We start from the raw sequence: 15,631 nt of genomic DNA, 5'->3' as shown, positions 1-15,631 counted from the left end.
TGAACCTAAATTCATAATGAAACAATGCAGACATCTTAATTGGGAGATAACTGCCGGCACTGTAGTACATTATTCAGGGTACCTATTACATTACTTCCCTGGTTTCAGCATCATAAACACTTCCTACATCTATATATCCCTGTACATTGGTCTGTAGCCCCACCCTCCCAGTGATGTCACAAGCTAGGCATTCTGGGAGACCAGGTACATTTTCTACTGGCTTTATAATGAGATCGCCTGCCAGCAGTAAAGATGTCACCACCTGAGATAAATTTCAGAATGTAAATAGAGGAGTGAAAAGATTTTTACAAGCTCCTAATAAAACTTTAATCAACCTTTTTTTTGAGCGATTGTATTTAGACATACAACGGTGTAATAACAAAAACAAACGTGGCTAAGTGATCTAGCTAGCATGGTACAGGAGCCCTATCGGGTATACAGAAGAGGGGGTAAGCTACAGTATTGCTACACATTGCACTTTACTACACCCCTGACGAAACCTCCATTAGAAAGGCAAAACATGTAGGGTTTAAGGGTCACAGTGTGTAATCCTTCTAGCATGTTAGCAGTCACGTTTGTTTTTGTCAGGTTGCCCTAGTATGTCTAATCAGCCTTCTTTTAAGCAATCATATTAAAAGTTATATTTGAAGGTAGTTATCTCCCAATTAGGATATCTGTATATGCATTCTCCATCTATATCTGCCAGAGGAGCATAAGCAGATCTATGTACAGTTAGTGACAATATACAGGGGTCATACTGGAATGATTTAGGGAAATCCTGGTATTCCGAGTCTGTAAGCAGAATTGTAAACTGAATGCAGCTGGCAACAAGGCTATTCAAATTCACTTCCTGATTAATTCTGCATTGTTTGCCAACAGGCCAAAATTATGAACCAAACAGACATTTCTATCTTTAACCTATTAGTAGCTTCAATAGAGTTCTCTCCATTGAGATAAGTGCACTGCGTTTGACCTCAATCGGCAGAACTTCTTGTACTGTAAATTCTTGGAATGCTTTGATATCTCTCTCTAGCAGAAAATAGAGACACAAAGTAGAAGTCCTCGGTTATTGTCGCACCCTGCCCTTTAGTGACAAGTGGCAATAAATACACACTACAGCAGTACTAATTAGAAGCAAGGAAATTTAATCAAATAAGAAACAAAAAAAGCTGTGCTAAAATAAACTTGCAGCTAAAGGGTTAAATCCCCCAATGTTATGACTAAATCATTGAAGTACAAACTAGTCCTCTTTCTTCTCCTCTGGAGAAGCCTCCATAGGGCCTCGCTGTCTCCTGACGCCTCTTCAGAACAAGAGAGGACTTGTGTCTTATCAGGAAACACCACAGCTCCCCGTCTAACAATCCCAGCAGAGGAGACGTGATGTGCAGAGAGGCCTCTGAGCAGCAGCAGCAGGAAAACCATTCAGATATTCTGCGGTAATTAAATCCCTGGCGAGTACCATTCATATCGCTCCATGCTGGGAAGGCTCCTGATTGATATGTTGGGATCACTGCTGGCTTTAAACCCAGCCATTTGCATTCTATAAGTGAAAGCTGTGCGCACTCAGCATAGGAGACCTGCACTGCGTGAAATCCAACATGGCCAGCGATAAGGGCCAACCGGAGACTAACGCATGTGAATGTTTACTCCCATAATTTAAACCTTATAAACACGCCTAAGGCCTCTTTTCCACGGACTGTTGATAGTGCCTATCAAACTCTCACAACTGCTCACTGCTGCCTGGTAACGGATCACTGCTGCCTGGTAAGTGCTTGCTAAGCACATAGCTCAACAGTCAGGACAGGACAGTTGATAGGCAGTGAAATGCCTCTCAAACTCTCACAACTGCTTTCTGCTGCCTGGTAACTGCTCACTGCTGCCTGGTATCTGCTCGCTGCTCACTGGTATCTGCTCGCTGCTCACTGGTATCTGCTCGCTGCTCACTGGTATCTGCTCGCTGCTCACTGGTATCTGCTCGCTGCTCACTGGTATCTGCTCGCTGCTCACTGGTATCTGCTCGCTGCTCACTGGTATCTGCTCGCTGCTCACTGGTATCTGCTCGCTGCTCACTGGTATCTGCTCGCTGCTCACTGGTATCTGCTCGCTGCTGCCCGGTATCTGCTCGCTGCTGCCCGGTATCTGCTCGCTGCTGCCCGGTATCTGCTCGCTGCTGCCCGGTATCTGCTCGCTGCTGCCCGGTATCTGCTCGCTGCTGCCCGGTATCTGCTCGCTGCTGCCCGGTATCTGCTCGCTGCTGCCCGGTATCTGCTCGCTGCTGCCCGGTATCTGCTCGCTGCTGCCCGGTATCTGCTCACTGCTGCCTGGTATCTGCTCACTGCTGCCTGGTAACTGCTCATTGCTGCCTGGTAACTGCTCATTGCTGCCTGGTAACTGCTTGCAGAGCACACAGTTCAACAGTCCATGGAGAAGAGGCCTTAAGTCGGCGACCAATAACGACCACCTCAGCCGACAATCAGGTGTGTGTACGGCAACCGGTGACCCACGAGCGATCCGAATGGTGGATCTGCTCAGTCCCAGCAACGCCGATCCAATTGATCACACTGCTCTCCCCACCCCCCCTCCCCTCCGCCTGCAGCGTGACGTCACGCACATGCCACTCGTCATCCCTCCGCATAGCAACACATCTTCACCTAAACAGCTGCATGTGTGCAGCCCGGCCCAGTGATGTCACCCAAGGTTCTGATCCCAGATAGGCAACATCCGACAAAGGTGCCAACGCACCTTTAGTTGTAAGGAAAAAAATGTCCCCTTACTCATAAGTTGATAATACACATTGCCTGGCTGTCCTGCTGATCCTCTGCCTCTAATAATACATTTAGCCATAGACCCTGAACAAGCATGAAACAAATCTGACTGGAGTCTGATTGGATTAGCTACATGCTCGTTTCAGGTGTGTGATTCAGACACTGCTGATGCCAGAATGTTCAGCAGGGCTGCCAGGCAACTGGTATTGTTTAACAGGAAATAAATATGGCAGCCTCCATACCCCTCTCACTTCAGCTGTCATTTAAATAAGCAAGGGTGACACCTTGTACACACACTACATTCACGACCCCCTTTGCAGTTTGGTAAGACACACAGAACATTTATAGCCCACTTTTCTCCTGGCGGACTCAAAGCACCAGAGCTGCAGCCACTAAAGTATGCTCTATAGGCAGAAGCAGTGTTAGGGAGACTTGCCCAAGGTCTCCTTACTGAATTACTGTACAGGAAGAGACAAGATTTGAACCCTGGTCTCCTGTGTCAGCAGGGCCGGATTTGTACTTTTTACCGCCCAAGGCCAACTATACCGTCTATATGGTTGTTATCTCTGTGTGCCCCAATGAGAATTCTACTTACTTTCTATCATTGGATGCCACAGACAATAGCTATTTTAGTAATATGCGTATAAATTATAAAGTATGTTTTCCTTAAGAACTTTTATGTTATGCTTGCCATCTCATTAATGATGGACCCATTGTATCACCATGAGAGTTAGGCTGATGGGTACCTGCAGGATAGAGCTTACAGGTCTTGCAGGGACGACACAAGTACAGGACCGAGAGTTCAAAGGTTAAAGCTGTCTTTGTAGATAGTGATGGCTGCATAGAACAGCTTCACTGCCCCTCACTCAGCCGCCCCTAAATTTCTGGTGCCCTAGGCCATGGCCTATGTGGCCTTGCCAGAAATCCGGCCCTGTGTGTCAGAGGCAGAGCCCAATGGGGTAAGCCCATTACACCATCCAGCCACTATAAGTAAGGCGTGTACCTTTATACATATGAACTGTTGCAGGATGTGATTAATTGTGGTTAAAACTTCAACAAGGAAATGTTGAGAAGAAAACGCAGAGATAAATACACTGTGCTGTGATTTGGTATAAACTTTCGACAATGGCAGTTACATCTGACTAAATAACTAGGTTACAGCTAGCATTAAGGCAGTAATTCCTCGTAGAGATTTGCTTGTACAGAACATAATGTGATGTGGGTAATAAGATACAGCAGAGAAGATTTAATTGCTTGTTTGTTGTTTGTTTACTACGATTGAACATTAAAAAAAAAAAAAAAAAAAAGTGCCATGAGAAAGTTACACATTTTACTTGCAAGAAATAAATGTCTCTGTGTACCAGTAAGAGCAATATGGAGGCTGCCATACTTATTTCCAATGCTTCCGAGGTCTTCGGGAGCCTGCGTGCTCCTGAAGTTGGGCAGCGCCACGGTGAGCAGAGAGAGCACGGTTGCGCGTGTGCAGTACGAAGCTGCCCATGTTTGGGAGCACTCGGCCTCCCGAAGACTTCCAAAGCTTCCTAGCGCTATTCGTGACCTTGAGACTATACTGTGTATTCCTATCTGTTTATTGCCTGAGGAAGCGGGGACATTCCCGTGAAACGCGTTGCACTGTTTGTTTTGGAGTATATTAACCTCCCTAGCGGTATGGACAGAAATGTCCATTCAAAAAAACATGCTGTGAACAGTATAAACATGCATACACATCAATACTTTCCTGCACTGTATACTAGACCCTTGCTTGACACATTTTGGCAAGTTACAGGAAAAAAAAAGTTTTAAAAATAAATTTTATCACTGTTTGCACAGAAATCCTGGGGAAATTGAACGCTGGGTAAACCTGTTGTCATAAAACTGACGGTATCTTGTCTGCTTCGGGGAGGCGAGTCCACCACCACCTCCTGAGGGATTTTAAGCCTTTTAGAACCTTTTATCCTGCTGGCGCCTCTGTTCACTCTTATATTACCAATATCCACCCCTGGTGGAGGGGTTGATCCCTATTTTTCCTTATCTACAGAGAGCGACATTTAATCCTGAGTGAGGACAGGTCTAATCTCCTCACCTGCCTATACAGTGGTTACCTAAGCGGTAACCCATGTTTGTGAGTATATACATTATATACTTTTCATTTCCAACCCCTTGTTTTGCATACTACACTATATTGGGCTCTCAGTATTTCTTTTGTCTTTATTATTCAACCGATCGGTCGACTACTGCTCTGTGGCTTCAGAAGACTTCCAGAAACATGCCCTGGTGGTCTTACAGATGGAGAGGGTGGAGTTTATGTCATTAACCAGTTCAGATTCTTGGATGCATCTCTCATGTCCTAATTCGTCCTCCTAAAGATTCCAGGATATGAGAGTCAAGTCAATGCTGCCGCTGCACACGTGTGCACCGGTTTAAAAGTGAATGATTGCACTATAGCAGCAATCATTAATTGAAAGTTGAAGGCCAATGTCAAATCTGCCCATAAAACCTGCTCAACCTACATTTCCGCTCTCACTCAGAGGTACACACCTAGCCGCTCACTCCGCTCTTCCAATGAACTTCGCCTGACCGTCCCCCGCATCACCCAGTCCCATGCACACCTCCAGGACTTCTCTAGACCTGCTCCAACACTATGGAACACCAACCTCCCCCCAATAGGGTTCCCCCTCCAACATCTTGAAGGCCCCCATTCATAAAGGGGACTGGAGATATCTGCCACCCCAGTGGTACAATAAAACCCCTCACACATTTGTGCTGTGACGTACCCCATCCTTCTTGTCACGCTCCAGAGCTCCGTGCAGAAATTCCAGCGACACCTCTTCATTCTCATCCAGCCACTGCATCACAAACTGCTCAAACCACCTGCGGAAGAAACGCTTCATGTCAGGACCATAACTAGTCACTTCAGCCAAATATGACATTTCAGAGCCTAGAACAATGCTGAGGAGTTTTAAAAAGTTTCCATTTTCTTCATTAGCTATAGTATTTACAAAAAAATGAAAAAGAAGAACTCTGGGTAGCATGCTTGCATGTCCCGATGAATGAAAATAGGTTATTTTCCGTTAGCCGGGCGCTACCGCTAGGTGGCGCTAATTACTATTCCCCCTCCAGGCCGTCATGGATAGTAGGGAAAGATGTAACTGGCAGCAGAGTTGCATCTTTCCCTACTATCCATGGCGGCCTGGAGGGGGAATAGTAATTACGGAAAAGTACCTGAAATTATAATTCAAATCAGCAGCAATGAATGCAAGTAGAAACTGCTGTAGTGTACGAGGTCACATGACTTCCTCCTGTGAGATCAGCAGCTGTCAAACATCGTCAAGCAGTAGCCAACCGACTAATTCTAAAGCGGTTAAGAATGCTGCTGCGCAGACAGCAGTGGGAGACTGTTGGACATGCTACAATTTTTCTGTTTGATTTTACCCCAATTCGTTAAATTAAAACAATCAATTGTGTAAAGGATTCGAGATAAAACATTTTTTGATTGCGAGATTTCAACCCTTGTCCATTTTCACAATTAAAATTGATCGGAAGGTTGGAAAAATCAGAATACATTTTGTCAGAAATTGAATGGTGTGTTGTATTAAAAGTCATTCGACCTAATAAGTTTACAGAAACTTTATTTGTCAAAATGACCCATTATAAAGAATGTATTTCTTCAATGTAATAAATGTAGTGTTGATTAAAATAATGGAGGAATAGATTTGTTAATATAAGGTAGATTTTTTAAAGGTTGTTTGCGTTTGTGCCATCACTGCTGTGTATAAAGGCACACTAGCACCCAATACACATTTATAAATAAAAATGTATGCATTACATCTAATTTACTGTATATCTTATTTATTTTTGTGTGATTGTATCAAAATCGAACATACGTGTGCTACATTGGCTACTTACAAGAGTCTAATTTTTCATTCGAATGAAAAAAAAAATTGTAATGTGTGTGGCAATCATTTGGGTGAGTACTTGTCATTATAGCTGTAATATTTTAATATGTGAAAATTACGATAATGGTCATAGGACTGTGAAGAATGCAACTGAATGGAGTGGTGATCTTCTTTATGTGTATTTTTTGTAATCAGGAAAATATTCAAAGCCACTAATAAAGATCTGATCCTTGTCTGGAGCACCCTCTGGTGGTCTAACTTGAAGCTTTGGAAACACAAAACAGGTCTTGCTTTACTGTGATGTGGTAAAGATGAGGAAACTCCATGTAGAATAGAATAGTTCAGTTCACTATGAGTCTACTATGCTTTTTGTAATGTTACAGATAATCTCACTGTAGCAGTAAAGTGACACTCTTCTGCTCACAGTAACCAGAGTACAGCACAGTACCGTGCCTATTAAGGCTACAATCCCCCAGATTATTGATTATCTGCTTTGATTATTATGATAGATCGGATTAAATCATTCGGGTCCACTAACATTAACCAATCGGATGAGTTTGATGGAATTGATCCAAAAAAACATATCGATTCCATTAATTTGATCGGATTGGTTAGCAGGCAGTTTTACTTCCGTTAATGGGCGACCCCAAAGAACAGCTTAACCCCGTATTGGGCCCCAGGCCGGGGTATTTTGTGGTATATGCGAAGCCTGTAGGGGGCACTGTTATACATACGCAGGGTATTCAGGCACTTTGTCCTTCATCGGTGGCAGGTCTCGGACGTACTCGTTGTAAAGCCACTTCACCTTGAAATGAAGGTTCATGTAGTCGGCACTCTTGCACAGCCGGTGCTTCTCATGCTCTGCAGAGGAGAAAGGAAGGCGTGGCAGATAAGTGGGCACATTCCATATAAGGGCATACATCCGGCAACATACTCTAACCAAAATAAAAGCAGTAATTGCTTGACTCTGACAACCGTTAGGAGACATCTGTCATCCAACCTCTCTGGGGAAATCAACAACGGGAGTGCGATGATTGCAGACAACACGGCATCCAGAAGCCTGAATCTACACAGTGGCCTCAATTCACGGAGCTTTATCAAACACTTTATCAAACGTTTATCAAACGTTTGATAATTTACCTCATGGGTAAAATCTCATTTTGAATTCACTAAGGTGTTATAGATTTATCGAATGTTTTGTCGATGAAATGATCAATAAATCTATAACACCTTAGTGAATTCAAAATTAGATTTTACCCATGAGGAAAATTATCAAACGTTTGATAAAGTGTTTGATAAAGCTCTGTGAATTGAGGCCTGTGTATGCTTAACAGGCAGAATATTGGGCCAAAGTGTGGGAATCTCGTCCTACAAAGTCACTGGATCTGACAGGATTGGAGCGGCCGTTAGTTTTGGGGTAGCGCGAGTAAGTTAGTAGTGCCTGCTACAGCAGTAGCGTGCCTAGTATGGAAATTGTATTTGCGCTGCCACACTAAGCTGCGCTGCTTGCGCAGTGTAACTTAGTGACTCAACCCCTACTGATTTGTATGTAAGACAGATGCAGCCATCAAAAGAGCCACATCTGTCCCCCGAGGCATAGGTTCCCTACCCATGCACTATAGGATCCTGATCCCTCTGGATTACTTTTTTACACCTCGGTTATGTTTTTCTGGCTAAGACTCTTTGACAGTCACTCCTTTTTATTGCCTGATGAAGCACCCGTGAAAAGCGTTGCATTGTTTGGAGTTTTTGATTAAATAATTTTTCAACTGAATATTGACTGTTTGAGTCTATCAGAAGAGGCAAAATCAGCGCTGCCTCCCTTTTAAACTTATTTTTTTAATTCATTTGCTCTTTTTTGGCGCCTTTGTTCACAAATCACTAAATACTATAAATCCAGGTGATGATGTTATTTCTGGCCAGGCAGTGTATTTATACAGCGCTGTTCCATTTCACTGTAACTCGGGGTCAGAGCAGGCTGGTTACAGATGGTTTCTCGGGCGTCCGCTCCATCTGAGAGGAGCGGTCTATATGTTTTATGTGTGGCGAAGCATCAATAAATAACGCACGGATCAGCGGCTCATTAACCTTGACCAGCCGGTGAGCGGCGTCTCCCGGGCAGAGGACAAGCCGGCAATTACAGGCCCGTTCAGGCCAAGCACATGCTGCTCCGGAGCGGATTAAATGGCACCTCTGTGCCTCTTTATGCTTCATAATGAGATCTCGGCAAGCCAGGACAGGCGACCGCAGCACCGATAACAGGCACTGGGGGCACATCACAGCTAAGGTGTGTTTTATATAAACAGGAGATGTACTGGAAATATATATATACGGAACATTTACACCCTACTGTCTAGACAGCTAATGGGCAGATGCTTTGGTGTCGGGGATTTACACACCGTGGTGTTGGATACAGCAGCCATGGCTGGCACACTTTGCTGAGAGTTTGTGTTATTTTGAGGTAAGTTCCTGGCAGCAAAACACAATGTTCTGAAACTGAGCTAGTCAAGAGAATTACACAAATAGAAAAACAAGATATTGTAAAAAATGTACCTCTTAATGGAGTACTTGAAGTACAAAAGGCAGAGCCTGTCATGCCAGACTGTATTAAAGAGGATCCGTCACGAAAATCTTAAAATTTAAAACACATACAAATAAGAAGTACATTTCTTCCAGAGTAAAATGAGCCATACATTGCTTTTCTCCTATGTTACATACAGTAGGTAGTAGAAATCTGACATTACCGACTGGTTTTGGGTTAGTCCATCTCTTCATGGGGGATTCTCAGCATGGCCTTTGTTCTTATATAAGACATTCCCTGAAAATGATTTATACAAAGATGCTGGCCAGCCCCTCTGCTCACTGTACACTTATTTTGCAGTTGGACGGAGCAACTGCCATTCACTAAGTGCTTTTAAACATAAAGAAAACCCTGAGAACTCCCCATGAGAAGATGGGCTAGTCCAAAATCTGTCGGTAATGTCAGATTTCTACTACCTACTGTAAGTGACAGCAACATAGGAGAAAAGTAATTTATGGCTCATTTTACTCTGGAAAAAAACGTACTTCTTATTTGTCTATGTTTACATGTATGTTAAATTTTAAGATTCTCGCAGCAGAGGTCCTTTAATAATGCAAAGCTGGGGCGGTCTCAGATTTAATTACTTACCTGAGAGACACCCAACATCCTGCTGAGGCTCTGGCCACCACATCTGTGTTACCGCAGACCGCCCCTTGTTTATCAGCCGCAGTCTAAATGGTGACTGATTAGCTGGGGGGAAGAGATTCCCATAGAGCTGCAGACTTCAAAAAGTATGCTAGCGATTGCATCCCTAGGGGGTGGGGGCGGAGCGTCTCCTGAATTACGGCAAAACAGGTCAGTAAATAACCCAGAGGGATTACAATGCTGTTTTTGTAGGTGGGGCAGTAATTATGGGGGTGTGGCTGCAATGGGGGGGGGGATTGCAATACTTACCTGGTAGGTGGGGCAGTAATGATGTGGGTGTGGCTGAAATGGGAGTGGGGGATTGGAACACTGTACTTGTAGGTGGGGCAGTAATGATGGGGGTGTGGCCAGTAATTAAGATGGATTGTAATACTGAGCTTGTAGGTGGCGCAGTAATGATGGGGGTGTGGCTGTAATTAAGATGGGGGATTGTAACAATAACAATAATATTTATATAGCGCTTTTCTCCCTGGGGACTCAAAGTGCTGTGACCCTGCATTATGCAGTCTCAAAGGCTCGGGAAAAGAGGTGAGTTTTTAGCCTTTTTTAAAGCTGTCCAGAGAGGGAGCCTCTCGTACTGATTGTGGAAGTGAGTTCCATAGAGTAGGGGCTGCGTAGGAAAAGGCCCGAGCACCAAATGTTAAGTGTATCCTGTAAGTGTAATACTGTAATACTGAGCATGTAGGTGGGGCAGTAATGATGGGGGTGTGGCTGCAATGGGGGTGGGTATTACAATACTGAGCATGTAGGTGGGGCAGTAATGATGGGGGTGTGGCTGCAATGGGGGTGGGTATTCCAATACTGAGCAATATTGCGGTTTTTTTGCATTGGTTAGAATGTGCTAACACGTTGTGGTGTAGTCTTTAAGTTTTGAGGACTCCACCCCAGCTTCACTCACTCCCCCTCCCCTCCTCCCCCTCCTCCCCCCCCACCCCAACTTTACTCACTCCCCCTCCTCCACCCCAACTTACTCACTCCCCCTCCTCCACCCCTCCCCCTCTTCCACCCCAGCTACACTTACTCCCGAACGTCACTCACTCTCCCGTTTCATCTTTTACCACCATAGTTTACTTTAAACAAATTTTCCCCACACAATAGTCATCATGTTGGACAATGCAGTACAGTGTACATCCTGCAGCATGTATGCATGCCTTGATCAGCGGATTGAGGGTGTTTACTGTTGCCCTGGATGTGTGCGTGTTGCTCGGTTAGAGGCGGAAGTCGCAGAGCTAAATAAGCATCTCGCAACACTGAGACGCATACACAACATGGAGATGAGCTTGGATCTCACGATCCAGACACTTGATGGAACCCTTGAAGATGAGGTGGGTGGAGTAAAGCCGGAGCAAGAAGCAGAGGTAGCCGCTAGTTGGGTCACAGTTAGAAGGGGTAGGGGAAAAAGTGGCAGGGAGGCTAGTCCCGAGTTGTCCCTCACTAATAAGTATGCTTGTTTGCGTAATATTGGTGAGGACGACTCTGGAGTAGCAATGCTGCAGCAGGATGTGCTCCTTAGCAACCAAGGGGCAGACTGCTGTAACGAGAAAGGGAATAGGAGTGCAGCTAAGGCTAGACAGGTACTGGTGGTAGGGGATTCAATTATTAGGCGCACAGACAGGGTAATCTGTCGAAGAAACCGTGAATGCCGTACAGTCTGTTGCCTCCCGGGTGCTCGGGTTCGGCATATAGCGGAAAGAATTGACAGATTATTGGGTGGGGCTGGGGAAGACCCGGCTGTCATGGTACACATTGGCACCAATGACAAAGTTAGTGGGAGATGGAAGGTCCTCAAAAATGATTTTCAGGTACTTGGAGATAAACTTAAAGCAAGGACCTCCAAGGTGGTGTTCTCTGAAATACTGCCAGTGCCACGTGCTACATCTGAGAGACAGAGGGAGCTTAGGGAGTTAAATAAGTGGCTGAGAAATTGGTGTAGGAAGGAAGGGTTTGGGTTCCTGGAGAACTGGGCAGACTTTGCAGTCGGCTACAGGTTCTACAGCAGGGACGGGCTGCACCTTAATGGGGAGGGTGCAGCTGCATTGGGGGAGAAGATGGCTAAACGGTTGGAGGAGATTTTAAACTAGGATCTGGGGGGAGGCGGGAGGATAAAGTCTCAACATATAGACAAGATAAGGTAAAAAGACAGTGGGAGCCTAACATTATGGGGGGTGGAGAGGGGGGTGGGGACAGTGTAAAGATTAAGGAGGTTGGTAAAACTTCAAGTAGCCCATTTCAGGTAAACAAAATTGGTAAATGTGGTGGTAAAAATATAAAGTGCATGATAACCAATGCTCGGAGCCTTGCAAATAAAATAGATGAACTAGAGTTCATTCTGAATGACAAAGGCTATGACATTGTGGGAATAACCGAGACATGGATGGATGAAAGTCATGACTGGATAGCCAATTTAAAAGGATACAATGTGTTCAGGAGGGATAGAACAGGGAAAAAAGGTGGAGGGGTTTGTCTCTTTGTTAAGAATTCTTTTACAGCTGTCCTCAACGATGAGATGGAGGAAGATTGCGAAGATGTGGAGTCCGTTTGGGTAAATATTCATGGTGGAAATAAAAGTTGCCAATTGCTTATTGGGGTATGCTACAGACCACCTCATATTAATGAAGCTGCAGAACTGCAATTACTACAGCAAATTGAAAAAGCGGCAAGTAAAAATGAGGTCATAGTTATGGGCGACTTCAACTTTCCAGACATTGACTGGGGTATTGAGGCTACCCATTCTGGTAAAAGCAGCAGATTTCTGGCAGCACTACAGGACAATTACTTGACTCAAATGGTAACGGAACCAACTAGGGGGAATGCGTTACTGGATCTGATCATTTCGAATAGACCAGATAATGTATCAAATGTGCAGGTTCAAGAACATTTGGGAAATAGTGATCACAACATGATAACGTTTGATCTGGTGACTGATAGGCCACGGGGCAGCGGGACCACTAAAACTATGAATTTTAGAAAAGCAAAGTTCAATCAAATCAGGCAGGCACTAAGTTTGGTGAACTGGGATAATGTACTACAAGGGGAGGACACTGAAGGGAAATGGCAAGCTTTTAAACGTATTCTCAATCAATATTGTAGTATGTATATCCCATATGGAAACAAAATGTCTAGGAATAAAAAAAGGCCTCTATGGATGAATAGAAAGGTTAAAGATAAAATGAAGAGGAAAAAGAATGCCTATAAGGTCCTAAAACAGGAGGGGACCGAGGCTGCACTAAGCAATTATAAGGAGTGCAATAAAAATTGTAAAAAAGAAATTAGGCTGGCAAAGATCGAAGCTGAAAATCAAATCGCTAGGGATATCAAATCTAACCCAAAAAAGTTTTACAAGTACATCAACTCTAAAAAAAGAAAGGTTGACTGTATAGGACTCCTAAAGGATGAGGGTGGGAACTCAATGGTGGATGACCAAGGTAAGGCAGAGTTATTAAATGCTTTCTTTGCTTCTGTCTTTACAAAGGAAACAGCACTGTTGCAAATTACAGAGGCGGAAGAGTCTCAATCTTCTAACTGTAATATTAAATACTTAACGCAGGAAGAAGTAAAGGCAAGACTAAATAAATTAAAAATAGACAAGGCACCTGGCCCGGATGGCATGCATCCTCGGGTCCTAAGGGAATTAAGTTCAGTTATAGATAAACCCCTTTATCTTATCTTTTGTGACTCTCTTGCAACTGGCAGAGTCCCAGTGGATTGGCGTACAGCCCACGTTTTCCCATTATTTAAGAAGGGCAAAAAATCAGATCCAGGAAATTATAGACCTGTAAGCTTAACATCAGTTGTATGCAAATTATTTGAGGGGTTACTAAGAGATACTATACATGACTTCATAGTAGAAAATAATCTTATTTCTCAGCATCAACATGGGTTTACTAAAGACAGGTCCTGTTTGACTAACATGCTCAGCTTTTATGAGGTAGTGAATGCTAATATGGATATTGGGAATGCTGTAGATGTGATATACTTAGACTTTGCTAAGGCATTCGACACTGTTCCCCACAAAAGTCTGGTGCAAAAGATGAGGATGCAAGGACTGGGGAAGAGTCTGTGTGCTTGGATAGGGAACTGGCTAATGGACAGAAAACAAAGAGTTGTGGTCAATGGATCATACTCAAAATGGGAGACTGTTAGCAGTGGGGTCCCACAGGGGTCTGTACTGGGTCCAGTGCTCTTCAATTTATTTATTAATGACCTAGTGGATACAGTAGTGAGCAATGTTGCTATTTTTGCAGATGATACAAAATTGTGCAGAATCATCAACTCTAAGGAAGATAGTGTTATATTGCAACAGGATCTGGATAGGATGGCTATATGGGCACATACATGGCAGATGAAATTCAATGTTGACAAATGTAAAGTCATGCATTTTGGTCGTACCAATGGTCTAACACCATACAAAATAAATGGGATACAGTTGGGGACATCAAACTTGGAGAAGGACTTAGGAGTACTCATCGACAACAAGTTAAATAATCGTACTCAATGCCAAGCCGCTGCAGCTAAAGCGAACAAAATTTTGGGATGCATTAAAAGGGAAATAAAAACTCGAGATGCTAGCATAATATTGCCCCTGTTTAACTCTCTAGTAAGGCCACATCTGGAATATGGAATTCAGTTCTGGGCACCACATTACAAAAAAGATATTGCAGTTTTAGAGCAGGTGCAGAGACGAGCAACAAAATTGATACGTGGGATGGAAGGTCTCACTTACCAAGAAAGGTTAGATAAACTGGGTTTATTTAGTCTAGAGAAAAGACGCCTTAGAGGAGATCTAATTAACATGTATAAATACATCAGAGGGCAATATAATAGCTTGGCGGATGAGCTTTTTGTCCCTAGGCCTTCTCAAAGGACTAGAGGACATGATCTGCGCATGGAGGAAAAACGTTTTAGCCATTTATTTAGGAAAGGGTTCTTTACAGTAAGAGTGATTAAGATGTGGAATGCATTGCCACAGGAAGTCGTTATGGCAAACTCTATACCTGCATTTAAAGGGGGCTTAGATGCTTTCCTTGCGTTGAATGACATCCATGGCTACAATTACTAGGTAATGCCAATGATGTTAATCCAGGGATTTTATCTGATTGCCATCTGGAGTCGGGAAGGAATTTTTACCTTGTAAGGGTTTTTTTCGCCTTCCTCTGGATCAACAGGGATATGTGAGGGAGCAGGCTGGAGTTGTACTTTGTACTGGTTGAACTCGATGGACGTATGTCTTTTTTCAACCAAAGTAACTATGTAACTATGTAGGTGGGGCAGTAATGATGGGGGTGTGGCTGCAATGGGGGTGGGTATTCCAATACTGAGCATGTAGGTGGGGCAGTAATGATGGGGGTGTGGCTGCAATGGGGGTGGGTATTCCAATACTGAACTGGTAGGTGGGGCAGTAATAGTGGGGGTAGGATATTGCCATATCTGAGCTTTGACACACTTCTAGCTCTGCCAGTGACAGCAGCTACCACTTATCTACAATCTTTCGCCCCTTATAAATGACAAGGATTGCTGTGGCGTTGTTTGATCAGCCCAGGAGACTCAGCAATGTGACGCTTTTATATTACAGAGAATAAAGTTACTCTGCTGGTGCTGGAGGGAATCTGTCGCTGCAAAGCAAACTTCGGATTATTAGTTTGGCACGAAACATTAGGACACAGAAAAAAAAAATCAATATTAGAAAGGGAAAGGCCTGGAAATCCCTGCAGAGAGAAAGGAGGTTACAGGTTTATAGATCTATA

At 43.9% G+C, this 15,631-nt stretch overlaps 1 protein-coding gene across 15 annotated transcripts in view; it reads right to left on the bottom strand.

The window, feature by feature from the left end:
• UNC13B (unc-13 homolog B) overlaps positions 1 to 15,631 on the bottom strand; it is a 540,439-nt gene that overhangs the window by 41,022 nt on the left and 483,786 nt on the right. For all 15 annotated transcript variants that reach the window (XM_068252311.1, XM_068252316.1, XM_068252301.1 and 12 more), the window contains 2 exons: positions 7,396 to 7,522; positions 5,540 to 5,636 (listed from right to left, as the gene is read on the bottom strand). In XM_068252311.1, the coding sequence (XP_068108412.1) occupies positions 5,540 to 5,636; positions 7,396 to 7,522 (224 nt within the window). The remainder of the gene's footprint in view (positions 1 to 5,539; positions 5,637 to 7,395; positions 7,523 to 15,631) is intronic.

The sequence above is a fragment of the Hyperolius riggenbachi genome, chromosome 1 (assembly GCF_040937935.1).
Source record: "Hyperolius riggenbachi isolate aHypRig1 chromosome 1, aHypRig1.pri, whole genome shotgun sequence".
Classification (NCBI taxonomy): domain Eukaryota; kingdom Metazoa; phylum Chordata; class Amphibia; order Anura; family Hyperoliidae; genus Hyperolius; species Hyperolius riggenbachi.
This window is presented reverse-complemented; position numbering and strand designations above follow the sequence as displayed.